General features: G+C 46.9%; 3 protein-coding genes across 3 annotated transcripts; 1 reads left to right on the forward strand and 2 right to left on the reverse strand.

Annotated features, from left to right (window-relative positions):
* The first annotated feature begins 6,946 nt into the window (after positions 1 to 6,946).
* Positions 6,947 to 8,482, forward strand: LOC136547969 (BTB/POZ and MATH domain-containing protein 2-like). The gene is made up of 3 exons (XM_066539641.1): positions 6,947 to 7,061; positions 7,764 to 7,831; positions 8,051 to 8,482. The coding sequence occupies exons 1-3, from the start codon at positions 6,947 to 6,949 to the stop codon at positions 8,480 to 8,482; spliced, it is 615 nt and encodes a 204-aa protein (XP_066395738.1).
* Positions 8,483 to 13,827: 5,345 nt separating this feature from the next.
* Positions 13,828 to 14,241, reverse strand: LOC136547970 (BTB/POZ and MATH domain-containing protein 1-like). The gene has a single exon (XM_066539642.1). The coding sequence runs from the start codon at positions 14,239 to 14,241 to the stop codon at positions 13,828 to 13,830; it is 414 nt and encodes a 137-aa protein (XP_066395739.1).
* Positions 14,242 to 15,979: 1,738 nt separating this feature from the next.
* Positions 15,980 to 18,399, reverse strand: LOC136547971 (BTB/POZ and MATH domain-containing protein 1-like). Its single transcript, XM_066539643.1, has 3 exons — positions 17,884 to 18,399; positions 17,428 to 17,782; positions 15,980 to 16,119 (listed from the first exon to the last, which is right to left on the reverse strand). Exons 1-3 carry the CDS (start codon positions 18,397 to 18,399, stop codon positions 15,980 to 15,982), a joined length of 1,011 nt encoding a protein of 336 aa, XP_066395740.1.
* Between the last annotated feature and the right edge of the window lie 7,017 nt (positions 18,400 to 25,416).

A 25,416-nucleotide genomic window follows, 5' to 3' on the forward strand; every position in this document is an offset into this window, starting at 1 on the left:
GGTGTAGTGAAATTTTTGTATTTTGGTCCCTTTTGAAAACAATTTTTACAAAAAGACCTACGTCAAAACGTTTACTGAAAATAGACCATTTTTAGGCGTCTTAGAACATGACGCCGAGGTATGGGGTCGGCGTCGACTAACACTACGCCAAGGTATTGCCACGTCACGGATGACCAGGGTCGTCGGCGACACAGTGGTGCATGGGGTCCGAGACGTCGGCATCGTGTCAGCCAACGCCAAGGGCCCAACCTCGGCGTGGCTGGACTGCGCTCCGAGCTATTGGCACCATCCGGCGCGCGGCCCAGGCGGCCCAACAACGCACGGTGGCCCAGTAGCTCGGCGCGGGGTCACTTAATGCCAAGCCACAGACCTCGGCGCGGCCCGACTCAACGCCGAGGTCTGGTCCCTTAAGGCCGCGCCGAGGCCCCCTTCTTCTTCCTCCCTCCATTCTGAAGACGGCTGGCCTCCCCTCTTTCTCTTCTCCCCCACGCTGCCACCAAACCCTAGCCTCCAAAATCGACCCTAGGTGCCACGATCTCGGCTCCTGAAGCTTCCTCGGGGTAATGGTCCCTCCCCTCCTCTATTCTATCCGCGTAGATGTGCTTACATTGTCCCTAATCATGTGGAATCATGGGTGTATGGTGTTTTGGTATATTTGTGTTTGCATTTGCAAAATATATGGCTTAGGATGATTGAGTGTATTATTGTTTAACTGTTTTATGTGCTAAACATGTTAGGTTAGTTTGGTTTCTAGTTATTTTGGTCATTAGGGTTCTTTGTTTATTGTAGGTGTCATTAGGGTTAGTTATTTGTTGGTCATTAGGGTTAGTATGTATTTTATTTATTTGTTGGTCATTACATTTCAATTTTTTATGACTAGAAATGATTATGTTGTTGGGGTTGAAAAAGATGAAAGGATATATTTTAGTTTCTACTTATTGGATTGAAACTCGCATGATATATTGATATGTGACACAACTTGTTGTGTGATGGCTGTAGATGGATAAATTAGTGAGGTTGCATCATGGAGGCCGTATTGTTAGGACAAGAGATGATAGTTTGGAATTTCTGGACATGTGTGAGGAGTTGTTGATTTTTTCTGAAACACCATCTTTGACCCAGTTAGTGGAGCGAGTGAAGGTTAAGTTAGGCTAGAATGAAGGAGACGTGCATGTTCAGTTTGAAGGTGTCATAGATGTTGGGTCATCGAAGGGTCCTCGGATCAAGCGGTTGCTCAAAATTACAAGCGAGACTGAATGGAATGATTACAAGGCAGTTGTATTGGCCTCAGAAGTGCGATCTTTGGATTTAGTAGTAAGTAAGGAGCCCGGCTTAGGAAATGATAACTTCAAAGCATGGCCATCTTCCCCCGCTCACATAGGTTATGGTCCTTTGTCTGAAGAAGAAATACTTGTCACACAACTAGGCTACAGTGGAGATGAGGAAGAGAATCCGGTTGCCGATGGTGAGGGCAATCATGATAGTGATGAAGAGGATGATGATTATGTAATTGGTGATGCAGAAGAAGGTTTGGACGACGCTAGCGAAGACTTTTCTATTGAGGATGAGCTTAGCGACGAAGATGATCTTAGTGGTGAAGAAGACTTTGGTGGTCAAGGACATGGTCATTATGATGATGAAGATGATGAAGGACAGGGAGAGTACTATGATCATGAGTATGATGAGATTGGCATGTCCCAGCTTAGAGATGCACCCCAAGGAACTCAAGGCCCCTCCGGTTCTGGACATCCACAGAGGACGCTCAGACCAGTGGACAGGTACACTCTAGGTACCTATCCGTTTGGGAGGGGAAAGCATTACGCTCGCCGTCCATGTTAAGGTACAAGGAGCGATAAAAGATCCAAAGACTTCATATGCTATATTTTGTGCATGGACTATGTATGCATTGGACCTTATGTAATGCACTATGTATGGACCTTGTACTATGTTTGGACTATGTTGGTTGATTGATGAAGCATATGTATGGACTATGTTGGATGTTGAATGTGTTGGACTATGTTGGATGTTGAATGTGTTGGACCTTATGTATGTATGGATGTTGAATGAATGTGTATGTCGGTGTGGTCATTTGTTATGTGAAATTCTGTGTATTATGTTTTTTGGTGAACCCCAAGCTCGGCGTATCCACCACGATATTTAATTTAAGATAAGCTATACTTTATTTCTGAAATGAAAATGTGATTGTCCTCATAATGATATTCCCCAAATGTGGAACGTCGCCATGTTTCATGTTTCCAGCTATCAAGAGAGGGCCTCCGTCGCAACTCACAAGAAAGAAGGGGTGTCATCATCCCCATCCTCCATGTTACGATCAACCTCTATTGGATCCATGGTGACATGGCAAGAACGCAAAGGGGACGAAGCGGCTTAGGAGAGTCGGGGAGCTAGCGAGCTCAGGTCCGTTGTTGGCACAAGGTCATCGTCGGCAGATTAGAGTAGTGGGCAATAGTGAAGCAAATCAAAGAAGAGATGATATATTTTGGTGAACCTAGGAGCTCGGCGTCAATTGAACACACGCCGAGTGTGGGCACCTCGGCATTTAGTCATTTGACGCCGACCACTGGTGCATACTGGAATCCTTTGCCTCGAAGCGCCGAGGTGCCCAACCTCGGCGTGCCGTAAATTGACGCTGAGCCATTAACCTCGGCGTGGGCGGACTAAGCGTCGAGGTTCAGCCCAAACCTGGTGCCGGCCGTTGTGATCCCTAGGGTTGGCGTGGGCCGACTCGACGCCGAGCCTCAGCCCAACTCGCAAACGGCCGAGCCAAATCCTAGGGTTGGCGTGGGCCGACTCAACGCCGAGCCTCAGCCCAACACGTAAACGGCCGGGCCAAACCCTAGGGTCGGCGTGGTACGAATCAATGCCTTGGTCATCTATCTCGGCATCGTCCGACTTGACGCCGAGCCTATGAATCATAAAATAGAAAGAATAAAGTATTAAAGACAGAGGTCTTGTAAACCTTTGGTATAGGATGCAATCCTATTTGCATGATTCAAATGAAAAATCTTTCTCAACGATTCCTCTTCTACTAACACGAGTTATACTAATAAGAGTAGACATGCTATATTTATGTTTGTTCCTGTAGGAAAAACCAAATGTTGGTTCGATTTCAATCCCCTATTTTTAGAGAGTCAAATCTTTTTTTTCAGTTTGGGAATCAACCATAGTACATGAAACTTAGAGGTAGGTAAACTGCAATTTATGAAATAGCGAATGCACAATGATTACACTCACATCAAAACTAACAATGGCATGTCGCAAACTAAACCTAGCATGCCTTAGGGGATTGAAAGAAACAAGTGATACAGACATTGCAAAGGGTACACACTCACATGAAAACTAACAATGGCATGTTGCAAACTAAACCTAGCATGCCTTAGAAGATTGAAAAGAACAACTCATACAAGCATTCCACATTCGGATTGACTAACAAAGGTTGGTCCTAATAATGCTCCCACATATTGAACTGAGTTGCGCCTTCCCCATAGTATCCTCCATTTGACGGAGGCGGTGGCGGTGGCGGTGGAGAAGGAGGCCCATCCTTCTTATGGTACGGGCACTCGCAGTACGGATTATTGCATAGTGCCTCCTCTACATCATTGCTATTGTCATCGTCCGACTTGTCCCTGTTACCACTTCCAGGGCCATACTCTAGGTCAAAGATGCGTCCCTGTAGATATGTGATGTACTGTTGATGGGGATAGATAGGAGGAGGGTCGACCCATCTAGTGAAGCCACAGTTATCTGGACAGCTTGAATCCTGAAAACCCATCTACCAATAAGTACTACTAGAAACCAAATGCAAATCTAAAAAAGGAGAGAGTTCAAAGGAAATACAAATCCTCATGGGCATCTGAAGAAACGACGGCCTCCACCGTCACAGTCATTGTACATCTGCACAACACAATCCAAACCGTGATGGCATTTTGACCAATCTTCAATGCGCTTGTCGTATGATCTAAGAGGTCTCTCACGGGTGAAGTCACTCTTCCTCTCCAAAGGAAATTCCTCTATTGGTTCTTCAAAAGAATCAGGACCCAGAGAACCCTCCCACACAATCGGAGGTCCCTTCCTCACCCCCTTTCCTCTCCCTCCGCCGAAACCCTTTCCACTCGAGGAACCTCCGCTCGACATTTCCTAAAACTAAACCAGAAAACAAGTTGTGTGGATGTGGAGCAAGACATGGACCACTATATATAGAGATGAAGGCAGGTTCACCATGAATGCTACTTGTCAAAAAACTTGTGTGCGTACTCATTTATTGAATCTGCAAAGGCTAGATGCTTTATCTGAAAAGCCTACAACCATGACCGGTCATTTCATCTAAAAAGGCTACACCTATGTTTTGTCACTTCATCTAAATGCAGTACATCACTCTGATATTAATTCACTGCGTATACGGATACAACAGTAAACGAATCTAGGCTTTTCAGTGAGTTTTCAAATAGACTTTTCATTGACAGCAACAGTACTTGTAGCCCTTTTAGTGACTGCAACAGCACAAGTAGCCTTTTCAGTGATACAAACAGTAGCACTACAGTCTTAGGATAGTTAACGAAGTACAGGGCATAAGACCATCTGAAATAAAAGCATAGTGCATTACAACATAATAAAAAAAGTCCAGGGAATAAGTTCATCTAAAATAAAAGCAGAGTGCATTACAACATAGTAAAAAAAGTCTAGGGCTACACGATATCGCTCGTGAATAAACCAAATACCTACTGAGTGCAACGAGGCCACTTTCCCTTCCTCTAGGCATCAGGATTCTCCTCCATCGCTGCCTTCGCTCGACGCACATGCTCAAGCTTCTTCTCCCTCTCCGCCCTGTACACAGCAACATGCCTCCTTTCCTCCTCTTCCTTATGCTCCTTTTCTATAGCCTCCTGTCTACGTCTCTGCTCAAACCTCTCCTTAACCTCCGCATCCCACTCCTTCAGGCCTTCTAGATGCTGCTTGTCCGACTCCTTGATCTCAGTGTCAATCCACTGCTCAAAGTCACACAGTGGTGGAATGGTCTGCAAGAAAAACAAATTGTTACAAAACAAATAAATAAGCAATACTTAATATCACAAGAAAATTAATTAACACACAATAAAAATTCCTCACAAACGATGCACGGTGCTGTTGCTTTGTAGGTTCCCATGCATAATTGGGACACATCCAGTACCTCTGTCTATATGTTTTCTCATCTTCAGAGATGTCTACCTTGCAAGGATCACCACAAAAGCACATTGGTCGAGGAACACCTTCAGGGACAGGCTTTAGGTCGTAGGGATTTGCCCTCTGGCGACCATAGCTACAATTGAAAGAATTTAGTCATATTAACGGAGAACCAAACCTAAACCTAGGGTTTTCTATTTGTTGCACAAATAATGAATAAATATTGGGATTACCTTGGAATACGAGCTTTACCACGCCTTGGCATCCTAACATTACGTAGAAAAAAATCAATCCAAAGTACCTTGCAACGAATGTAAAGCTACCAACACTAAATCACCATACCTCCCAAATAAGCTTTTCATTACAAACCCTAAGCAAATTTGAATCCCAACAAACACAAAATTTAACTCAATGATTATAAACCAGAACATATACAACAACAACAACAACAACAACTATACATTTAGGTCATTCAATCATTTGAACCACCATACATTGCACGAATGACATGAACATGAACCAAACCTATAATGCCAAGTTCAAAAACAACCGAATCTAAATGGATGAAATGAAAGAGGGGAAAGAGGAGTACCTTGGCAAAACGCCTTAGTCATAAAAAATTGAAATGTAATGACCAACAAATAAATAAAATACATACTAACCCTAATGACCAACAAATAACTAACCCTAATGACACCTACAATAAACAAAGAACCCTAATGACCAAAATAACTAGAAACCAAACTAACCTAACATGTTCAGCACATAAAACAGTTAAACAACAATGCACTCAATCATCCTAAGCCATACATTTTGCAAATGCAAACACAAATATACCAAAACACCATACACCCATGATTCCACATGATTAGAGACAATGCAAGCACATCTACATGGATAGATTGGAGGAGGGGAGGGACCATTACCTCGAGAAAGCTTCGGGAGACAAGATCCGGGCACCTAGAGTCGCATTTGGGGGTTAGAGTTTCGTGGGGGCCGTGGGGGATTTGGGAGCCGGCGGTCTTCAGAATGGAGGGAGGAAGAAGAAGGGGGCCTCGGCGCGGCCTCAAGGGACCAGACCTCGGCGTTGAGTCAGGCCGCACCGAGGTCTGTGGCTCGGCGTTAAGTGACCCTGCGCCGAGCTACTGGGCCACCGTGCGTTGTTGGGCCGCCTGGGCCGCGCGCCGGATGGTGCCAATATCTCGGCGCGCAGTCCAGCCGCGTCGAGGTTGGGCCCTTGGCGTTGGCTGACACGACGCCGATGTCTTGGACCCCACGTGCCACCGTGTCGCCGACGACCCCGGTCGTCCGTGACGTGGCAATACCTCGGCGTCGTGTCAGTCGACGCCGACCACCATACCTCGGCGTCATGTTCTAAGACGCCTAAAAATGGTCTATTTTCAGAAAAAGTTTTGACGTAGGTCTTTTTATAAAAATTGTTTTCAAAAGGGACCAAAATACAAAAATTTCACCGAGGGTGTACCATATCATTGCCTTTGGGGGGGGGGGCAGATTTGTAAAATTTTAACGGGACTTGAAACAGATTTATTTTATTTATAGTACCATATTTCTAGGGAAATTGTTTTATGATATTTCCTCCGGTTATTTATGTTCCTCGATTTCCTTGAACCTCTGTGAATCTGGAGGCGCCTGGATAGGCACCGGCAAAAGACTTGCGTGGCACCCCCTCCACTTCTATCGCTTCGGTCGCCTGCTCTGCCCCAAAATTCTTCCCTCTGCCTCTCCTGCGATAGATCGAACGGCCATGTCACCGCCGCCGCCACCGCCGCCGCCGGAGCCATCTACCGTGAGGGCAACATCGCCGCCTGTGGCAACACCGCTGCCGTCTGCCTCGCCGGCGCCATCTGTCGCAATGTCAAGTGCGCCGCCACCGTGTGTCCGACCAGAACCACCCGCCGAAGGGGCGAGTGGACAGCCGGCGTCTGTCCCGGCAGGACAGCGCGTCGTGACGGCCAGGGCGCCGCCGCCGCCATTGGCGTAGCCAGGATTTGTAGCTATGGTGGTCCATTATCGAAAATTTTGTTGACTAAATTTAACATGTCGGTACATAAGTATATGAATTATACAAAACACAATTAAAGAAAAAAGGCATACAGAGTTTTTCAACTTATTCTTGATAAAGGTCATTGCAGAATATATTCTTTGATGCATATTTTTGAAAAAGAGACGCAGTATCACCACTCCTTTTCATATTTCTATAAGTCTGCAAGAGAATAAAAAATATTGTTTTAATTTACCATTCCAATAATCAATTTTACACAAAAAAATCTTATCCTACAATTAAAATTAAATAGTCCAATGCGACCGTGCAATAATATAATCTAATGACACAAAATAAAATAAAGTTTTGTGTATCTTGTGGCTTGCAACTTCTGAACGTCTGATGCCTGATGGTGGATGGATCGGTGTCGCTAGCCACCGGCCATTGCTGATGCGTTCTGCTCGAGTTAGGGCTAATTTACTTATTCTCTAGCTCTAAGGAGAGATTGGAAGAGAAAAAAAGGAAACATGACTAAACGAGCAGGCTAATTGGATGAAGATGTTGAGACGTATACCTGCAGATGACTCACGTGTGTGGCTGCTCGTCGTCCGGCGCCTGCCGCCGACCCGCCGCCGCCGCTATCGTTTGGTATATCGAATTCTATGAAGCACAACTCATCAAGGGGATACGAAGGGGCGCATAGCGGCCGCACGGAGAAATACGAAGGAGCGCCGAACGGCCGCAGGGCATATTCGCGGAGGCCGCGGACGCTCGGACGTACGTATCCGATCTGACTGAATTTTCCTATATCTATGGGCCTGGTACGCACCGGCCGGTGGTCCGCGGACCACCTGGACCACCATGTAGCTCCGCCCCTGGCCGCCGCTCTCTGGGCTGAACGCCGACCTTGGCCGCCTCCTGGTAACAAAGGAAGGGGCAGACGTGGAGTTCGAGGTGCTCGGCAGGGTGTTCGCCGCGCACAAGTGCGTGCTCGCCGCCCGGTCGCCGGTTTTCAAGGACAAATTCTTCGGGTTGGCGAAGGAGGAGGAAACCATCTTTGTGCTCATCCCCGACATGCGCCCGGAGGCGTTCGAGGCTCTGCTGCAATACGTGTACACCGACATGTTGCCGTCGGAGATGTCCATGAACTCGTCGGAAGCAGGCGCTGTGCTAGCCGAGGATTTGCTTGCCGCTGCGGATCGATATGAGCTCAAACATCTGAAGCTGCTGACTGAGAAGAAGATGTGCATGCAATCATGTCGGCGTGAGCACAGTCTTGCCGATGTTGGCGCTAGCTGAGCGCTACCAGTGCTGCAAGCTTAAGAAGACGTGCCTAGGGTTCGTTGGTTCTTGTGGGAACACAAGGGCGGTCATGGCGACCAATGACCTCGAGACTCTAGCGAGAAGCAGCCCATGTGTTGTCAAGGATGTAATCGACGAGATTCTGGATGCAATGAGAAGGCGTCTCATTACAGTTTGATAGACTAGACTAGTGAAACTATGGGAGGCTTATGGCTGGCCTAGACATTTGGTGTTAATAAGAATAGTGCTACCTTGTAATTTTGTGATTGCTTGGCTGGTCATTTTTCAACAAAGGTAAGTGTTTATATTTCCTATGCGGCTATGCGTGCCTTGGTGCACCATTCCAACATCGTCGCCCATTCACTCTTTGGTAAATTCTGCACGCATTGTCTCAATCAGCCTGTTTCTTCAATGTTATAATGTGATACTCTTGGTCATTTTCAATAAAGTTTACATAGTCCATATTGTAAACGGCCAATTCCCTCGGATACTCTAGCATAGATAAGGATCAGCTGTTTAGTTGTTGTATACGAACTGGTCAGTGCATGCCTATTCTTCAGCTGATCCTAGTCTTCAGGGTAGTGGTTAGGAGTATACGGCCACTGTTGTTCTGGCCTTTGTATTTATACCGGCACACTGTTATGAACACGCGAGCTGAGTATTCTCTCCCATCTCTGTCTCTTACATGGTATCAGCTTACTCTTGATCCAACATCCTTCCGCTGCTCTCCTCTCCATTTTTCAGCCATGGCCAGTCCTGTTTCCGCTGCGTCCGGTGCCTCCAACCCATTCGCTGGCCCTAATGACCCTGCTCCGCCCCCAGCCGCCACTCTTGTGCTGCTGAACATCCGCAACCACGTTCCTGTCATCCTCTCCACGGACGATGGGAACTTCCGCCAGTCCAACTCCGGTATTCTACACTCTTCCCCTTCCCCTCCTGTCCATCGTCACATTGTTGTCGGCAATGGACAACTCCTTCCTGCTCAGCATACTGGCCATGCCTCAATTCCCACTTCCTCAACCCCCCTTCATCTTCGCAATGTTTTAATAGCTCCACAACTCATCAAGAATCTCATCTCTGTACGTGCTTTAACCCGTGATAATTCAGTTTCTGTTGAATTTGACCCCTGGGGTTTTTCCATTAAGGATCTTCGTACCAAGATGGCGCTCCTCCGATGTGACTCTTCCGGTGACCTCTACCCTCTACCTGGCTCGCCGGCACCCACCTCAGCTTCCTCGGCTCGCCCTGCAGCGGCCCTTCTCGCCTCCAACGACAGCACGCTGTGGCATGCTCGCCTCGGTCATCCAGGCCAGGGCACGCTCCAGCGGATGTCACGCTCCATTGGCTTTTCCTGCACCAAATCCAGTCGCCATACTTGCCACGCCTGCCGCCTCGGCAAGCATGTTCGACTGCCATTTAGTGTTTCCAATAATGTTTCTAGCTTTCCCTTTCAATTGTTGCATTGTGATGTTTGGACATCTCCCATTTTCAGCAACTCCGGTTATAAATACTACCTTGTCATGTTGGATGATTACTCTCACTATGCTTGGACATTCCCACTGCGCCACAAATCAGATGTCCTCCCAACCATTATTTCCTTCCATGCTTTTGTGCGCACACAGTTTCAAGTTCCTATTATGTGCCTCCAAACTGACAATGGTAGAGAGTTTGATAACTCAGCCACTCGCGCATTCTTTGCACAGAATGGGATTGTTCTTCGCCTGACATGCCCCTATACTTCACAGCAAAATGGCCGCGCCGAACGTGCTCTGCGTACCATCAATGATGGACTTCGTGCTCTCCTCTTCCAGGCCTCAGCTCCCCTCACTTTCTGGCCAGATGCCCTTGCAGCCTCCACATACCTACTCAACCGCCGCCCGTGCCGTCCAAGGGCGCACGCCACGCCGTATGAACTGCTGTTCGGCACAGCGCCAGAATACCAACACCTCCGCGTCTTTGGTTGCTTGTGCTACCCCAACACAGCAGCTACCGCACCCCATAAGCTCGCGCCACGCTCTGCACGCTGCATCTTTCTTGGCTACCCGCACGATCAGCGTGGCTACAAATGCTATAACCCAGTCACCAAACGCGTGCTAATCTCTCGTCACGTGTATTTCGACGAGACATGCTTTCCTTTTGCGCAGGAACAGACGACACCACTGCTCGAACACCCTCCATGCCAACCATGTTCGGATGATGTGGTACATGCTCATGCGGCGCCCCGACAACCACGACAGCGTGCGCGGTCACCACCTCGCGACGCTTCAGTCCGCGGTCACCAGGCGCATGGGTCCCCGGCGCGTGACGCATCACCTGCTGCGGCATCAGCACCTCCGCAGCACCAGTCGCCATCGACGGTCGAGCCTCCTCCACCGCAGCCGGGCCCGTCTTCGTCAACACCGGAACCAGCGCCGCGGCACCCGATGGTCACACGCGCGCGGGATGGCATTCACCTGCCTAACCCGAAGTACGCGCACGTGGCCACCACCGCCGACATCACCCCGGCGCCGTCCTCCGTCCGCGCTGCCCTTCGCGATCCCGAGTGGCTAGCAGCGATGCAGGCGGAGTATGATGCTCTGCAGGCCAACGGCACTTGGACGCTGGTGCCTCGGCCAGCACATGCCAATGTCATCACCGGGAAGTGGTTGTTCAAGAACAAGCTCAACGCCGACGGAACGCTCGAGCGGCGCAAAGCCAGATGGGTTGTCCGAGGGTTCTCTCAACGACCTGGAGTAGATTTCCATCAGACTTTCTCTCCGGTGGTGAAACCAGCAACCATACGTACAGTACTTCACCTTGCAGCGACCCGTCAGTGGCCGGTTCACCAACTCGATGTCAAGAATGCGTTCCTGCACGGTGATCTTGCCGAGCGAGTCTATTGCCATCAACCTGCTGGGTTCAAAGATGCTTCCCGACCAGACCATGTGTGCCTCCTGATCAAGTCCTTATACGGCCTCAAGCAAGCACCCAGAGCGTGGTTTCAGCGCCTCGACAGCCACCTGCGCAGCATGGGCTTCACAGCGGCTGGTTCCGACTGCTCCTTGTTTATCTTCAGTCACGGTGGGCAGGCGGCATACCTCCTCGTCTATGTGGATGACATAATCCTCACTGCCTCGACAACATCCTTGCTGCGCGAGGTCGTCCACAAGCTCAGTCAGGCCTTCGCAATCAAAGACCTCGGTGCCCTCCACTTCTTTCTGGGCGTCCAGGTTCGCCGCGACAGCAATGGCTTCACACTCAGTCAAGCTCAGTACACGGAGGACATACTTGAGCGAGCCGGAATGGCAAACTGCAAGCCTGCTTCCACACCAATTGAGGCTACACCAAAATTGTCAGCCGCTGATGGTCATCCTGTCGATGATGGATCCTTCTACCGCAGCATCACCGGCGCCCTCCAATACCTGACGCTGACGAGGCCGGACATTGCGTATGCAGTCAATCAAGCCTGCCTGCATATGCACGCTCCACATGATGTGCACTGGACCATTGTCAAGAGGATCCTACGCTACTTGAGGGGCACAATCCAGCACGGGCTGAAGATCTCTGCGTCACCATCGACCGACCTGAAGGTGTACTCGGATGCCGATTGGGCAGGCTGTCCCGATACACGGCGGTCAACTTCGGGATACTGTGTGTTCCTCGGGGACTCTCTCGTCTCATGGTCGTCCAAGCGACAGACGACGGTATCCAGGTCTAGCGCTGAAGCTGAATATCGCGCCGTGGCGAACGCCGCCGCGGAATGCTGTTGGCTCCGGAATTTGCTTCGCGAACTGCATGTGCGCATCGACAAGGCCACGGTAATCTATTGTGACAATGTCTCTGCAGTTTACTTGGCTGAAAATCCAGTGCATCATCGCCGAACGAAGCATGTGGAGCTTGACATTCATTTTGTAAGAGAGAAGGTCGCCCTTGGTCAGTTCCAAGTTCTGCAAATCCCTACTCGCCACCAATTTGCAGATATCATGACGAAGGGTTTGCCAACTTCATTGTTCAATGATTTCAGAGACAGTTTGTGCATACGGATAACCGAAGCTCCAACTGCGGGGGGGTGTAAACGGCCAATTCCCTCGGATACTCTAGCATAGATAAGGATCAGCTGTTTAGTTGTTGTATACGAACTGGTCAGTGCATGCCTATTCTTCAGCTGATCCTAGTCTTCAGGGTAGTGGTTAGGAGTATACGGCCACTGTTGTTCTGGCCTTTGTATTTATACCGGCACACTGTTATGAACACGCGAGCTGAGTATTCTCTCCCATCTCTGTCTCTTACACATATATCTTAGTTCCCGGCAGTGGCCCAAATTAAAAGTTTCAAAGTTGCTTGGTCACAATGCAGATGTGTCAATTCCTATGCAAGGAAGGACATACTCAAGAGGTCAAAGTCCAAAATGTGGAGATATGTCGATAATATTTGAGCGTTCATCAATGGATTGGTCTTCGAGCCAGTTTAATGTTTATGGAAATCCTGTCCTGGACACCACCAAAGTGCAAGCTATTCCTGTTAGCAATCCGAAACAGGTGCTGGACGATAGATAGATTAGTTAAGAGAGGTTTGCCTCACCCAAGCCATTGTCCCTTGTGTAATTAGGAAGATGAGACGGTCCAACACTAGCTTACTACGTGTGTTCTTGCTCGAGAATTCTGGTCATGGATCCTCACGCCTTTGGAATTGTGACTGAACTCCCACAAGACAAGAGAAGTCACTGACAATTTGGTGGCGGAAAGCAATCAAGAGAATTCTGAAAGAGAAGAAAGGCCTGAACACAATTATCATTCTAGGCACCTAGACCCTTTGGAGGCACCGAAATGCCTACATTTTTGAGGGGTCTCGCTCCTGCATCACCAGGCTGCTCGAGGAGTTCAGAGAAGAGCATCATTTTTGGAGCCTGGCGGGAGCGCCTAGCTTGCGCACGCTGGGGCTTGGTCACAGTGGTGGGCTTGGTTAGCTTATCTTGGTTTGGTCGGTTGGAGGTTTGTGGTCAGGTCTCACCCCTCTCAGTTGTCCAGAGTTTTAGTTTTTCTGATGTAAATAAAACCCCTAACAGCTCGGCCAGGATCGAGGTGGTGTTTGTAAGGGGGCGATCCTTTTTCTCTCATTAATAAAATGATATGCAGATCTCCTACGTATTCGAGAAAAAATTGTATTGTGGTGGCCTAATGTTTTACTCCCAATGCAATGCAATAGCATGAACCTAGTACTCTAAAAAAGGTATGGTTTATCTTTCAGAGCCACGAAGGACACCAAAATACAGAATTATCTTCTTAACCTTGATTTGTTGATGAAAAATGACCAACCAAGCATCACAAAATTAAGCGTAGTATGCTTTAACACAAATGTTCAGGTCAGTCGTAATAAGCCTCGATAGTTTTTTCAAGAAAAAATGGCAAGATGAAACAGAAAGCAAAAATACAAAAATTGATGAGACGCCTCCTCCTTGCCTCGGTTCCATCCAAAATCTTGGTGATTACATCCTTGATGACAGATGGGTTGCTTCTCGCTAGAGTCTCGAGGCCATTTGTCGCCATGACTGCGCTTGTGTTCCCGCAAGAACCGATGAACTCTAGGCACATCTTCTTAAGCTTGCAGCACTGGTAGCGCTCCGCTAGCCCCAACATTGGCAAGACCGTGCTCACGCCGACATGATAGCACAGCCTGTTCTCGGTCAGCAGCTTCAGATCTTTCAGGTCATATCGATCCGCAGCGGCAAGCAAATCCTCAGCTAGCACCACGCCTTCTTCCAGCGAGTTAATGGCCATCTCCGGCGGCAACGTGTCGGTGCAGCGGTGGATCTAGGATTTTAATTAGGGTATGCCATAAAAATACCTTATATACAAATCGGTAAAATCATTTGACAACAATTATAAAATTTGCAATGTAATTCAGCATATATACAGTAAATAACACGATAAGTTTTAAATTTTGAAGATTAAGTTGAAAAACATCCACATATGGTCAAGCATCTCACTGATAGTTCCAAATATATGCATAAAAGAGAGTAAAAGACTTACAATACTATTTATCTAACTTTTTTAACTGATGCTTATGTATTGATTATATCACGTTCATCCAACCAATTGTTAAAAGCAATGCAATATCTCCATCTCTTTTTTTTTAGAATTACACCGTACGACGTAGACGTACGCAATAATTATTAACAACACAATACCAAACAATTAAAAAAATTGTAAGTGCACGGATTGAATCCTCAATCCTCATATGCCATGACACAAACACTCACATGATACTAAATTGTTGATCAATCTTGCTAATCTGTGGACGATGAACACCAGGTAAGGATTTTTGAGAAAGAATCAAAGATTATTGATGCAGGTGCAATATGCAAACGACAAATCTATTCATAGTATAATCTGACCTGGACCCCATGGCCACATGCATCCCCCTCCAGGCTCAGCGGTGCGCCACAGCTGCAACCGCTAATCGACCTGCTACGCTTGGCCTTGGGGGCCGAGGCTGAGCACTACAGGAAACTGGCTCTTTGCCGACTGCAATTTTCTTTGCCAACTGTTTTTTTTCGACACTCGGCAAAGAGGTCCCTTTGCCAACTGGAATTTCCTGCAGTCGGCAAAGCAGGATTTGCCGACTGCCTGGCTTTGCCGACTGCCAGGCAGTTGGCAAAGAATTGCAGTCGGCAAAGGCAGGCCATGGTTGACGCCATCCACACCGTCACCTTTGCCGACTGCCACTCCGTCAGCAGTCGGCAAAGGCGCAGGCTTTGCCAACTGCCATCCTCCCTGGCAGTCGGCAAAGAATTTTTATTTTTTTTGATTTTCGATCCCAGTTTTTTGTGTTGCCTTGATACAGTAAGTACATGATATATTCCAAGTTTGGGATCATTTTGATTTATTTTGCTATATTCCGTAGATTTTTTCTGTTTCTTTGATTTTTTCCGGCAGCTCCAGATTTGAACTGCAGGTACATGAAATAATGGAATCCGGCCATTCAGAAAATGATATTCATGATGTTTGGAGCATGTTGAGGCCGTGTGCGGGGCCTCGCGTGAAATTTCGACCGTGTTGGTGTCGGAACACGCCGAGCCACGCGCGTGAAAAGTGTTTTTAAATTTTATAAAATCGAAACGGAGTCCGAAAATGACGAAACTTGACGACGTGTCTTGTCATCGCATGCGGAGGCTGTGGTAAAAATTTGAGAAAGTTTCGAGCAAGTGGCGACGTCGGGTGGCTAAAACCTGGACATCTCCAGCGACATCCCCGTAGCGCCCCGGCGGCAGTCAGCGTCACAGGTAAGTGCCGTTTCGTTCGTCGTTTACTCGTTTCGCACCTGTACATACAATCAACACTGCGGATGTAATATTGCAGGCCCAGATGGAGGCCAAGATGGAGGAGAGGATCGCCACGTTGCACGCGCAGATGATGGCGCAACAGATGGCTTACCAGCAAAGCCTGCAGCAGCACTACAACACTCAGATGCAGAACATGGCCAGCTTCTTCCAGTCCATGCAGACGCCCGGGGCGTCTACACCGCCTCCTCTTCCAATGTTCGCTCCACCACCTCCTCCTCCAGAGTTTTTTCCTGTGCCTGCTCCTGTCGCTCCTGGAGGGACCCCGATGAGTATATTAACTCTTGCTTTAACTTGCGCGTCCATGCTGCAGATACTAATGACATCACTTGGCGTTTAACTTGTGCAGGTACAGTCGGCGGGTTCGAACCCGTCTCCTGGAGGTCCCGGCCATCAGATGATGTCGTATCCACCACCTGCACCCTATCCACCGTATCCACCTCCGCGTGGCCCTCCTCCGACGTACTCGTGGCCGCCGGTGCGCGGAGGGTGGCAGTACGCGCAGGCGCCTCAGTTTGGTCCAAGGGGGTTTCCGTGGGCAAACCCTGGGGGCTCTGGGGGCGGAGCGGACGACGAGACCGGGGACGGCGCGACGAGCTAGGTACTTGTCGATTCTGTTATCATGTATCCACCGTATCGTCGAAGTTGTTGTCATGTATTTCTTTTCTTCGTTATGGACCTAGACTTGTTATGTTGAACTTCGTGTGATGGACGTCGACTTGTGGTGTTCGACGTGTTGGACTTCATGTGATGGTTGTAATGCACTTGTGTGGTTGTTATTGTGACATATATGTGAGATATATGTGATGTTGTGCGTTATTGTGATATATGTGGTGATGTTGGCGATAAATGTGATGAAATTGTGATATAAATGGTGCTACCGGTGCTTCTAGTGAAATTGGATTATAATTTGTGATTTTGCAGGGTTTTGATGCGAGAAAACAGAAAACAAAAGCAAAAAAAAAAAAAATTCCAGCTTTGCCGACTGTTTAAAAAAACCCAGGACAGAGTCTTTGCCGACTGCAATGGGAGGCAGTCGGCAAAGAGGTCAAATCTTTGCCGACTGCAACTCCGAAAGCAGTCGGCAAAGAACATTTCAAAAAAAAAATATTTTCTTTCTTTGCCGACTGCCGAGCTGGCGGCCAGTCGGCAAACAATTTTTGAAAAAAAAATTCTTTGCCGACTGCCGAGGAACCAGCAGTCGGCAAAGCCTGCCGTCAGGGCTGACGGCGCCACGTGGCTATGCCGACTGCTGACGTGGCAGTTGGCAAAGGATTTGCCGACTGTGTGCCACGTGGCAGTCGACAAATCCGCCTTTGCCGACCCAGGCTTTGCCGACTGCTCTTTGCCGACTGCCATGTGGCTTTGCGGTCGGCAAAGCCTTTGCCGACTGGGTTTATGCCTTTGCCGACCGGGGCAAGCAGTCGGCAAAGAGGCGTTTTCCTGTAGTGGAGGCTTGGCGTATGGGTTTTGCCCCTTGCGTCGTTCCATCTATCTATCGAGGCGTGGGTGACCGTGTGCGAGGCAGGCAGGTGAATTTCACTCGTGCGGGCGGCAGCGCCGTAGCAGTTCCATGCCTGCGTACACTTCCTATTACGACGCACGACAGGATCGCAGGGCATACCCTGTGGATCCGCCACTATGTACAGGTAGTGCGACAGAACCTCGAACGCCTCCGGACGCATGTTGAGGATGATGCTCACGTAGCTGGTGTCCTCCTCCTTCGCTGGCCCGAAGAGTTGCTCCATGAAAACCGGTGACCGGGCAGCGAGCACGGACTTGTGGGCGGCAAACACCTTGCCGCGCACCTCCAAGTCCACGTCTGCACCTTCCTTTGTCGCCAGGAGGCACCCAAGGTCGGCGGGCAGCCCAGAGAGCGGCGCCGTGTCCCTCTGTCCTGCCGCCGAGACAGATGGCTTCGGCGGCGGCGCTGCTGTCACCACCGATGGTTCCGGTGAGGCGGCCGGCGGCACCCTCGCCTTCACGACAGATAGCATCGGCGTCGGCGGTGGCGGAGGTGGGGCAGACGGTGGCACTTGCACCACGGATGGTTTCGGCAAGGCAGGTGGCGCGGCGTTGCCTGGACGACGGTCGGATCCGGCCGGCTTGAGCGCGACATCTGCACGGTGGTCCGTTTACTGCCCGCCGGGAAGACGGTGAGGCGGCACTCGATCGCGAAGCGATCGCTCTTGAAAAGCGCCGTCTTCTCGAAGTCCTCGCGGGAGACGAAGCGCTCGAAGCCGTGCGCGTTGCTCCGCCTGCTGAAGGCCGCGGCGACCGTGCTAGACAAGAAAACTGGCGACCTATCGTGGTACACCTCGTGCATCATGAACCTGAACTTCACATGGACGACGTATTCGTCGGCGGCTGCGGCGGTAGTTCTGCCGCCTTCGGAGTTGTCGTCGTCCAGCAGGAGGAAGAGGGACATGGATGCGGTGGTGCCGACGAGCCTGCCGTTCGGGTAGAAGGCGATGCGCCAGGAGTGGCCTCCGGCGTTGATCCGGTCGGACTTGACGTACCTGCCGTTGCCCAGCTTGTTGGCCTCCGAGGAGCCGACGGTCATCGTCGTGTAATTGTCAAACCACGGCGACGACATGGCCGTTCGATTCGCAGGAGAGGCGGACGAAGATTTTCTAGGGCTGGCGACCGAACGATAAGAAATATATATGCAACCAACCGAGGCAGATTTTTTCGTGCGTGATCAGAATCAGATTCCTAAAAAAATATGGTTATTTTGTTTTTTTCAGGAAAGGTACCAAATTTTCCTGGGATGCCGCGTAAGTCTTGGGCAGGCGGCTGGATACACACATATATGCATGCCTTTTGTCTGGACGTAGTCAGATTCGCATTCATCCACGTGAGCAATTCTAATAGCTCGGCGGATATTTTTGTTTTGGAGGCTATTTTAGAATTTGTATTGCAAAAAGTAGATTTCAACAGATGTGTTATCTGGCTTTGTAAAATAGTAAGCTGGCTATCCCATATAAAGCCAACTAGTCTGAAGATAATAGCAAGGCTGTCATATACCTCTTATTTTTTAAGAAGTTTTCTATTTTATAAAACTATGGAATTTGGCTGTTGGAGTTGTGGAAGAACTAAATTTTACCTCAATTCACCCCAACACATGTGGATTGATGTGAAAGTCCTTTGAAAAAAAAGAAAATCCCGCTTCCTATGTGTCGGCCATGCAGCCGCACTTGATCTCTCTCTCTCTCTCTTCTTGAACTCTCTCTTTACTCCTTTATCTCTACAATTCTACAGTACTAGCCCCTCCCTCCAATGGCGGATCTAGAATTTTAATGTTAGGTAGCCAATGGTCATCATCGTGGAATTCTCGAACTCGTAGCGTGGCAACGGCATTTTACTTAGACAGTCATTTTATTTATGGATGTGTTTACAGTTGTCTAACAAAATTGATTTACGGAGATATTCATTTTATTTATGGTGGCATTTGCAATTATCTATTGTTGATATTTCTTAGCATCCCTACTATCGACAGAGTTTTAACTCTACTTCAAACAACGCCGCCAGAAATGCGTGTAGGTATTTTATTGTGACTCAGAATTAATGCAATTATATAAATGAAGAGTTCTGCAAGCACACAGATAATATACCATTGTAACACTTCAACCGATAGTATTCCAGATATCATTATTTATATATTTACCACAGGAAAGGACGGACAAAAGGGAATATATTGATAAATTATACTTATGATGGAGAAATAAATCATAACCAATCTTCTACTCACAACAGGGGTAATGAATATATTGATAAATGCAATATGAATGATAAATGATAATTGATAATTGAACACTCCAAGTACTCCTTTAGATGGCACTAGCATGGCTAAGTAGATACAATAGAGAAACTAATTCCTAAGTCATTCTTAATTATGAGTCAAAGCATACTATGATTGGTGCATACTTAATAATCATGGTTAAGATCAAGTTCATATCTACACTTAAGGGATATTACTAAGGAAGATCAGGAACCGAGCCTGACTTCCTTCGTAACTAGATCCTACTTGTCCTACATTCAGAGAGTGGACTACAAAGGACTCAACGAGAGTGTCACACTCGCGATCTACCACATGGTCCGGAATATAGGGTGCATCCGTAGGTAAACAACGTATAAGCACCATGCTTACACAATGTCGACCACTCACCCCTTGTACTTTAGAGCGAACACTATACGAATTTATGCTCGAACATAAAGATAATCTTGCTATACTACACATATAATCAAAGTAGACGATGCTAGTGTATTGAGTTGGGCCAAACAAGTTCATGTGCAATAACTTAAATGCTTTACGAGTGCTCATCATGCTTTTCTTAGGATGGGTGTTTCCAATTTGTTTGCCAGCTTGACAAGAGCTACAAAGCTTATCCTTCTCAAACACAATATCTTTCAAGCCTCTAACCAAGTCATGCTTAACCAATCTATTCAATTGTTTCATTCCAACATGACCAAGTCTTCTATGCCATAACCAACCCATGCTAGACTTAGTGAATAAGCATGTTGACAATTGAGCTTCACTATCATTGAAATCAACCAAGTATAGATTCTCATATCTAAAACCTTTGAAGATCATGTTAGAGCCATCTACACTTATGTTTTCTACATCATCTACCCCAAATATGCATTTGAATCCAGGATCACACAATTGAGTCACGGATAGCAAATTGTAGTTCAAGCTCTCAACAAGCAACATATTGGAAATGCTAATATCATTGGATATTGTAATCTTACCAAGCCCCTTGACCTTGCCTTTGCCATTGTCACCAAATGTAATACATCAAATGTAATACTATCATAACCATCATTGCCATTGGTGTTGATTGAGTTGAACATTCTTGCATCACCGGTCATGTGTTGAGTGCACCCACTATCAAGAACCCAATGCCTTTCTCCGGCTTTGTAATTGACCTACAAAAGAAGTCTAATTCTTTTTAGGTACCCAAACTTGCTTGGGTCCTTGAAGGTTAGTGACCAAGCTCTTTGGCACCCAAATGGCTTTCTTCTTTGAGCCCATCCATGGTTTACCAATAAACTTAGCTTTCACACAATTTGTACCCTTAGTAAGCACATATAAAGAATTAATCTTAATTGAGGATACATTAGCTTGTGACTTCTTGTTCATTCACTTTTGCTCTATATGACCAACTTGCTTATAACTAGTGCAAAACCGATCATTGTTCTTCACAAAGCTAGTCTCGTGAGGAGCAAAGGCCGCCTTACCTTTTTGGGGTATAGCCCAATCCCTCTTTGTAGAGAGAAGCTCTTTGGCTACCCATGCACATAAGTAAGCGGTCCTCACCACCATAGGCTTTGCCTAAGGCGCAAGTGAGCTCATTGACCTCTTTCTTGAGGGTCTCATTCTCAACCATTAGTGAGGCATCACAAGTGAAACCATCACTACTAGATGAGGTAGAAGTATATGTACTACAAGAAGGGTTAGTGGGAGAAACAATGATAGGCTTATAGAATGATTCATCAATTATATCACAAGTTAAGCATTTGTCACATGTTACAACATGCTCCTTCTCATTTTACTCATTAAGTAAAGAGGAATGTGCTTTTTCAAGCTTCTTGTGAGCCTTGCCAAGTTTCTCATGGGCTTCCTTTAGTCTCTCATGAGATGCATTGAGCTCACCAAAGGCTTGCTTAAGGGCTTTTAGTTCCTTACGTAAGCTTTTGTATTCCCTTCTCTTAATGTCAAAGTGTTCTTTAACATCATCTAGCATGTCAAGTAGTTCATTCTTAGTTGGTTCATCATCATCACTATCACTTTCATTTTTATTTTCATTATCATGTTTCTCATTACTTTCATCATCATAAGTTTGTACCTTAGTGGCCTTAGCCATGAAGCATGATGGAGTGTCGAAGAGAGAAGGCTTCTCATTGATAGCAATGCTTGTAAGAGCCTTCTTCTTGGTGGTCTTGTCATTATCACTATCATCATCATCACTTGAGGAAGCATCACTATCCCAAGTGACCACATATGAACCACCCTCCTTCTTCTTCTTCTTGGTGGTCATTTTGTCCTTCTTCTCTTTCTTTTTATTCTTGTCCTTCTTGCTCTTCTTGTTGTCATCATCATTGACGCTATTATATGGGCATTGACAACAAGATGATCCTTGCTTCCACAATTGAAACACCTTCTTGACTCTTCCTTGTTCTTGGATGAAGACTTCTTTCTTCTAGCACGGTAGCCCTTCTTCATTATGAACATGCCAAATCTCTTGACAAAGAGAGCCATCTTCTCATCATCCATCTCATCAAAGCTCAAGTCTTCATCTTCACTTGATGATTCTTGCTTTGCCTTGCCCCTGGATGATGTGGCCTTGAACGCCACACTCTTCTTCTTGTCATCCTTATTGTAATCTTTCTTCTCCCTCTTTTCTTTCTTTTCATCATCATCTCTATAAGCATCATCGGTCATGATATCTCTCAAGGTTTGGTTTGGTGTCATTGTGTCCAAACCGGTCCTCACTAGCAAGGTGTCCAACATGACAAATCTTATGGGTAAGCATCTCAAGAACTTATGAGAGAAGTCCTTATCCTCCACCTTCTCATGAAGTGCTTTGAGATCATTGACAAGCACTTCTATCCAATGGAACATGTCCAGTACACTCTCATCTCCCTTTATCTTGAAGCTAGCAAATTTCTCCTTGAGAATGTATGCCTTTGCACCCTTTATTGCCTTGGTGCCCTCGAGTGATTCTTCCAACTTCTTCCAAGCCTCATGAGCCATCTTAATGTTCTTAATTTGCTCAAATGTTCTCTCATCAATTGCATCATTAATGGTACTTAGAGCAATGTTATTATTTTGGAGAAGCACTTCTACGGCCGCAGTGGGATTCTCCAGATCAACAATCTCAATTTTGGTTCTACCACCTTCCACACCCTTCTATTGATTGACTCGATATGTGTGGTCATCTTTGACTTCCAATATGGATAATTTGTGCCATCAAATTAGGGTGGCTTTTTATTGTTGTTGATTTGAGCTATTTTAACACCAAAGGTTGTTAAGCCTCAAATCATGGTGACCTCAGCTCCAATACCACTTGAAAGGTCCTAATGGCTAGAGGAGGGTGAATAGCATATTAAAAATTTCTAAAACAACACTTAGCAAACCGGCTAGACAAATATGAGGTGAAGCGAATGTTGCGCTAGCCTACTAAAAATGCAAGCCACCTACCACAATTCTAGTTTCTATAGTCTCTATCCACACAATGGCTATGTCACTACACTAAGTTAGTGTGCTCTCAAAGGCTAACTAAAGAGCCACACTAACCAAACTAACAAGCTCTCACGACTAGCTACACTAAAGAGCTTGACAACTAGTTTACGGTAATGTAAAGAGAGAGAGCAAGATGGTTATACTGCCGAGTTGAGGAAAGAACCAATCAATCACAAGAATGAATACCAATGAAGACCAATCACCTTGGAATCAAATGATGACACAATGATTTTTTACCAAGGTTCACTTGTTTGCCGGCAAGCTAGTCCTCATTGTGGCGATTCACTCACTTGGAGGTTCATGCGCTAATTGGCATCACACGCCAAACCCTCAATAGGGTGTCACATGACCAGCACAAGATGAGGATCACATAAGCCACGAGCAATCCACTAGAGTACCTTTTGGCTCTCCACCGGGGAAAGGTCAAGAACCCGTCACAATCACCACGATCGGAGCTGGAGACAATCACCAACCTCCGCTCGATGATCCTCGCTGCTCCAAGCCGTCTAGGTGGTGGCAACCACCAAGAGTAACAAGTGAATCCCGCAGTGAAACACGAACACCAAGTGCCTCTAGATGCAAACACTCAAGCAATGCACTTGGATTCACTTCCAATCTCACAAAGATGATGAATCAATAATGGAGATGAGTGGGAGGGCTTTGGCTAAGCTCACAAGGTTGCTATGTTAATGCAAATGGCCAAGAGAGTGAGCTTGAGCCAGCCATGGGGCTTAAATAGAGAGCCCCCATGAATAGAGCCATTGGCTCCTTTGTCCAGTGAAACATGGGCTGACCGGACACGTCGATCAGGTTGATCGGACGTAGGACCCCAACGTCCGATCACTCGATGCTCGCCACATGTCATCAGCCTCAAATGCTGAGCGCCCGATCTTAACAGCTAGTCTGCTTCGCACCAAGTGTTAAGTTGCCACAGGATGCACTGTTCAAAGTGACCGAACGCTCCATCACTGGAGTCCAGTTGTTTCCAGTAAGGCACTAGAGCTGGTTTTTTTGACCAGACACGTCCGGTCCACCATGACCGGACGCGTTAGGGCGTCCGCTCCTCCTCTTCTCTGCATGTCGCCACATCAGTAGGACTGGACGCTAAACAATGTTCAGCCAGAGTCCGATCTCCTATGTCCGGTCTCAGGCCGAGAGTAGCCCGAGCACACCACTAATTTTATAAATGACCAGACGCTGCTCCCCCGAGTCCGGTCACCACGTGACCAGCGTCCGGTCACTATTTTTAGTGACTATCACCTCCTTCACTTCACCAACTTCTCCACCCTTGCTCAAATATGCCAACCACCAAGTGTATCACCTTCTGCACATGTGTTAGCATATTTTCACAAATGTTTTCAAGGGTGTTAGCGCTCCACTAGATCCTAAATGCATATGCAATGAGTTAGAGCATCTAGTGGCACTTTGATAACCGCATTTCGATATGAGTTTCACCCCTCTTAATAGTACGCCTATTGATCCTAAATGTGATCACACTCGCTAAGTGTCTCGATCACTAAACCGAAAAGCTCCTATCAATTTTACCTTTGCCTTGAGCTTTTTGTTTTTCTCTTTCTTTTTTTCTAAGTCCAAGCACTTGATTATCACCATGGCATCACCATCATCATGATCTTCACCGTTGCTTCACCACTTGGAATAATGCTACATATCTCATGATCACTTAGATGAACTAAGTTAGCACTTAGGGTTTCATCAATTCACCAAAACCAAACTAGAGCTTTCACATCTGCAATTGCATATATGTAGGAAACAAAGGCTCACCAAACAAATAGTCAAATGTTATGTTGGACATTATGTTGACACCTGATCCAACATTGCAGAAGGTGTTGTGGAAGATTCTTTGTCCAATCGTACACTCGATCGTTGGTACGCCAGGATCTTCCTTCTTAGTAAGGAATGGTGAAGCGAGGAGGTTGTCATACTCTGATCGGAGTGTGTTGATCATCTTAACTAATTCTTCTTGTGGCTGCTTGGTCCTGTTGTTCCTTGCTCTTCTATTGTTTTTCTTCTTGCTTTCTGTTGTGTCCTCGGGCATATATGCCATTTGTGGATGACTAGGTGATTACAGTATACGATTCTTGAAAGTGAATTTCTCTTTTCTATCCTTGATTGTGAAGCAGATTTTGGCACTATCCACGTAGATGATGGCTTTTGCGGTGCTTAGAAAAGGTTGGCCCAAGATAATGGGTGCCCTTACATCTTCACCTGTTTCCAAAACCATAAAGTCTACGGGTATGTACGAGCTTCCAACTCATACAATGATGTCATTAAGAATTTTCTTGGGGTAGCAGAGTGATTGATCTGTAAGCTGCAAACGAATATTTGTGTACAACAAAGTATTTCCAT

This window comes from Miscanthus floridulus, chromosome 4 (genome assembly GCF_019320115.1).
Source record: "Miscanthus floridulus cultivar M001 chromosome 4, ASM1932011v1, whole genome shotgun sequence".
Lineage (NCBI taxonomy): Eukaryota > Viridiplantae > Streptophyta > Magnoliopsida > Poales > Poaceae > Miscanthus > Miscanthus floridulus.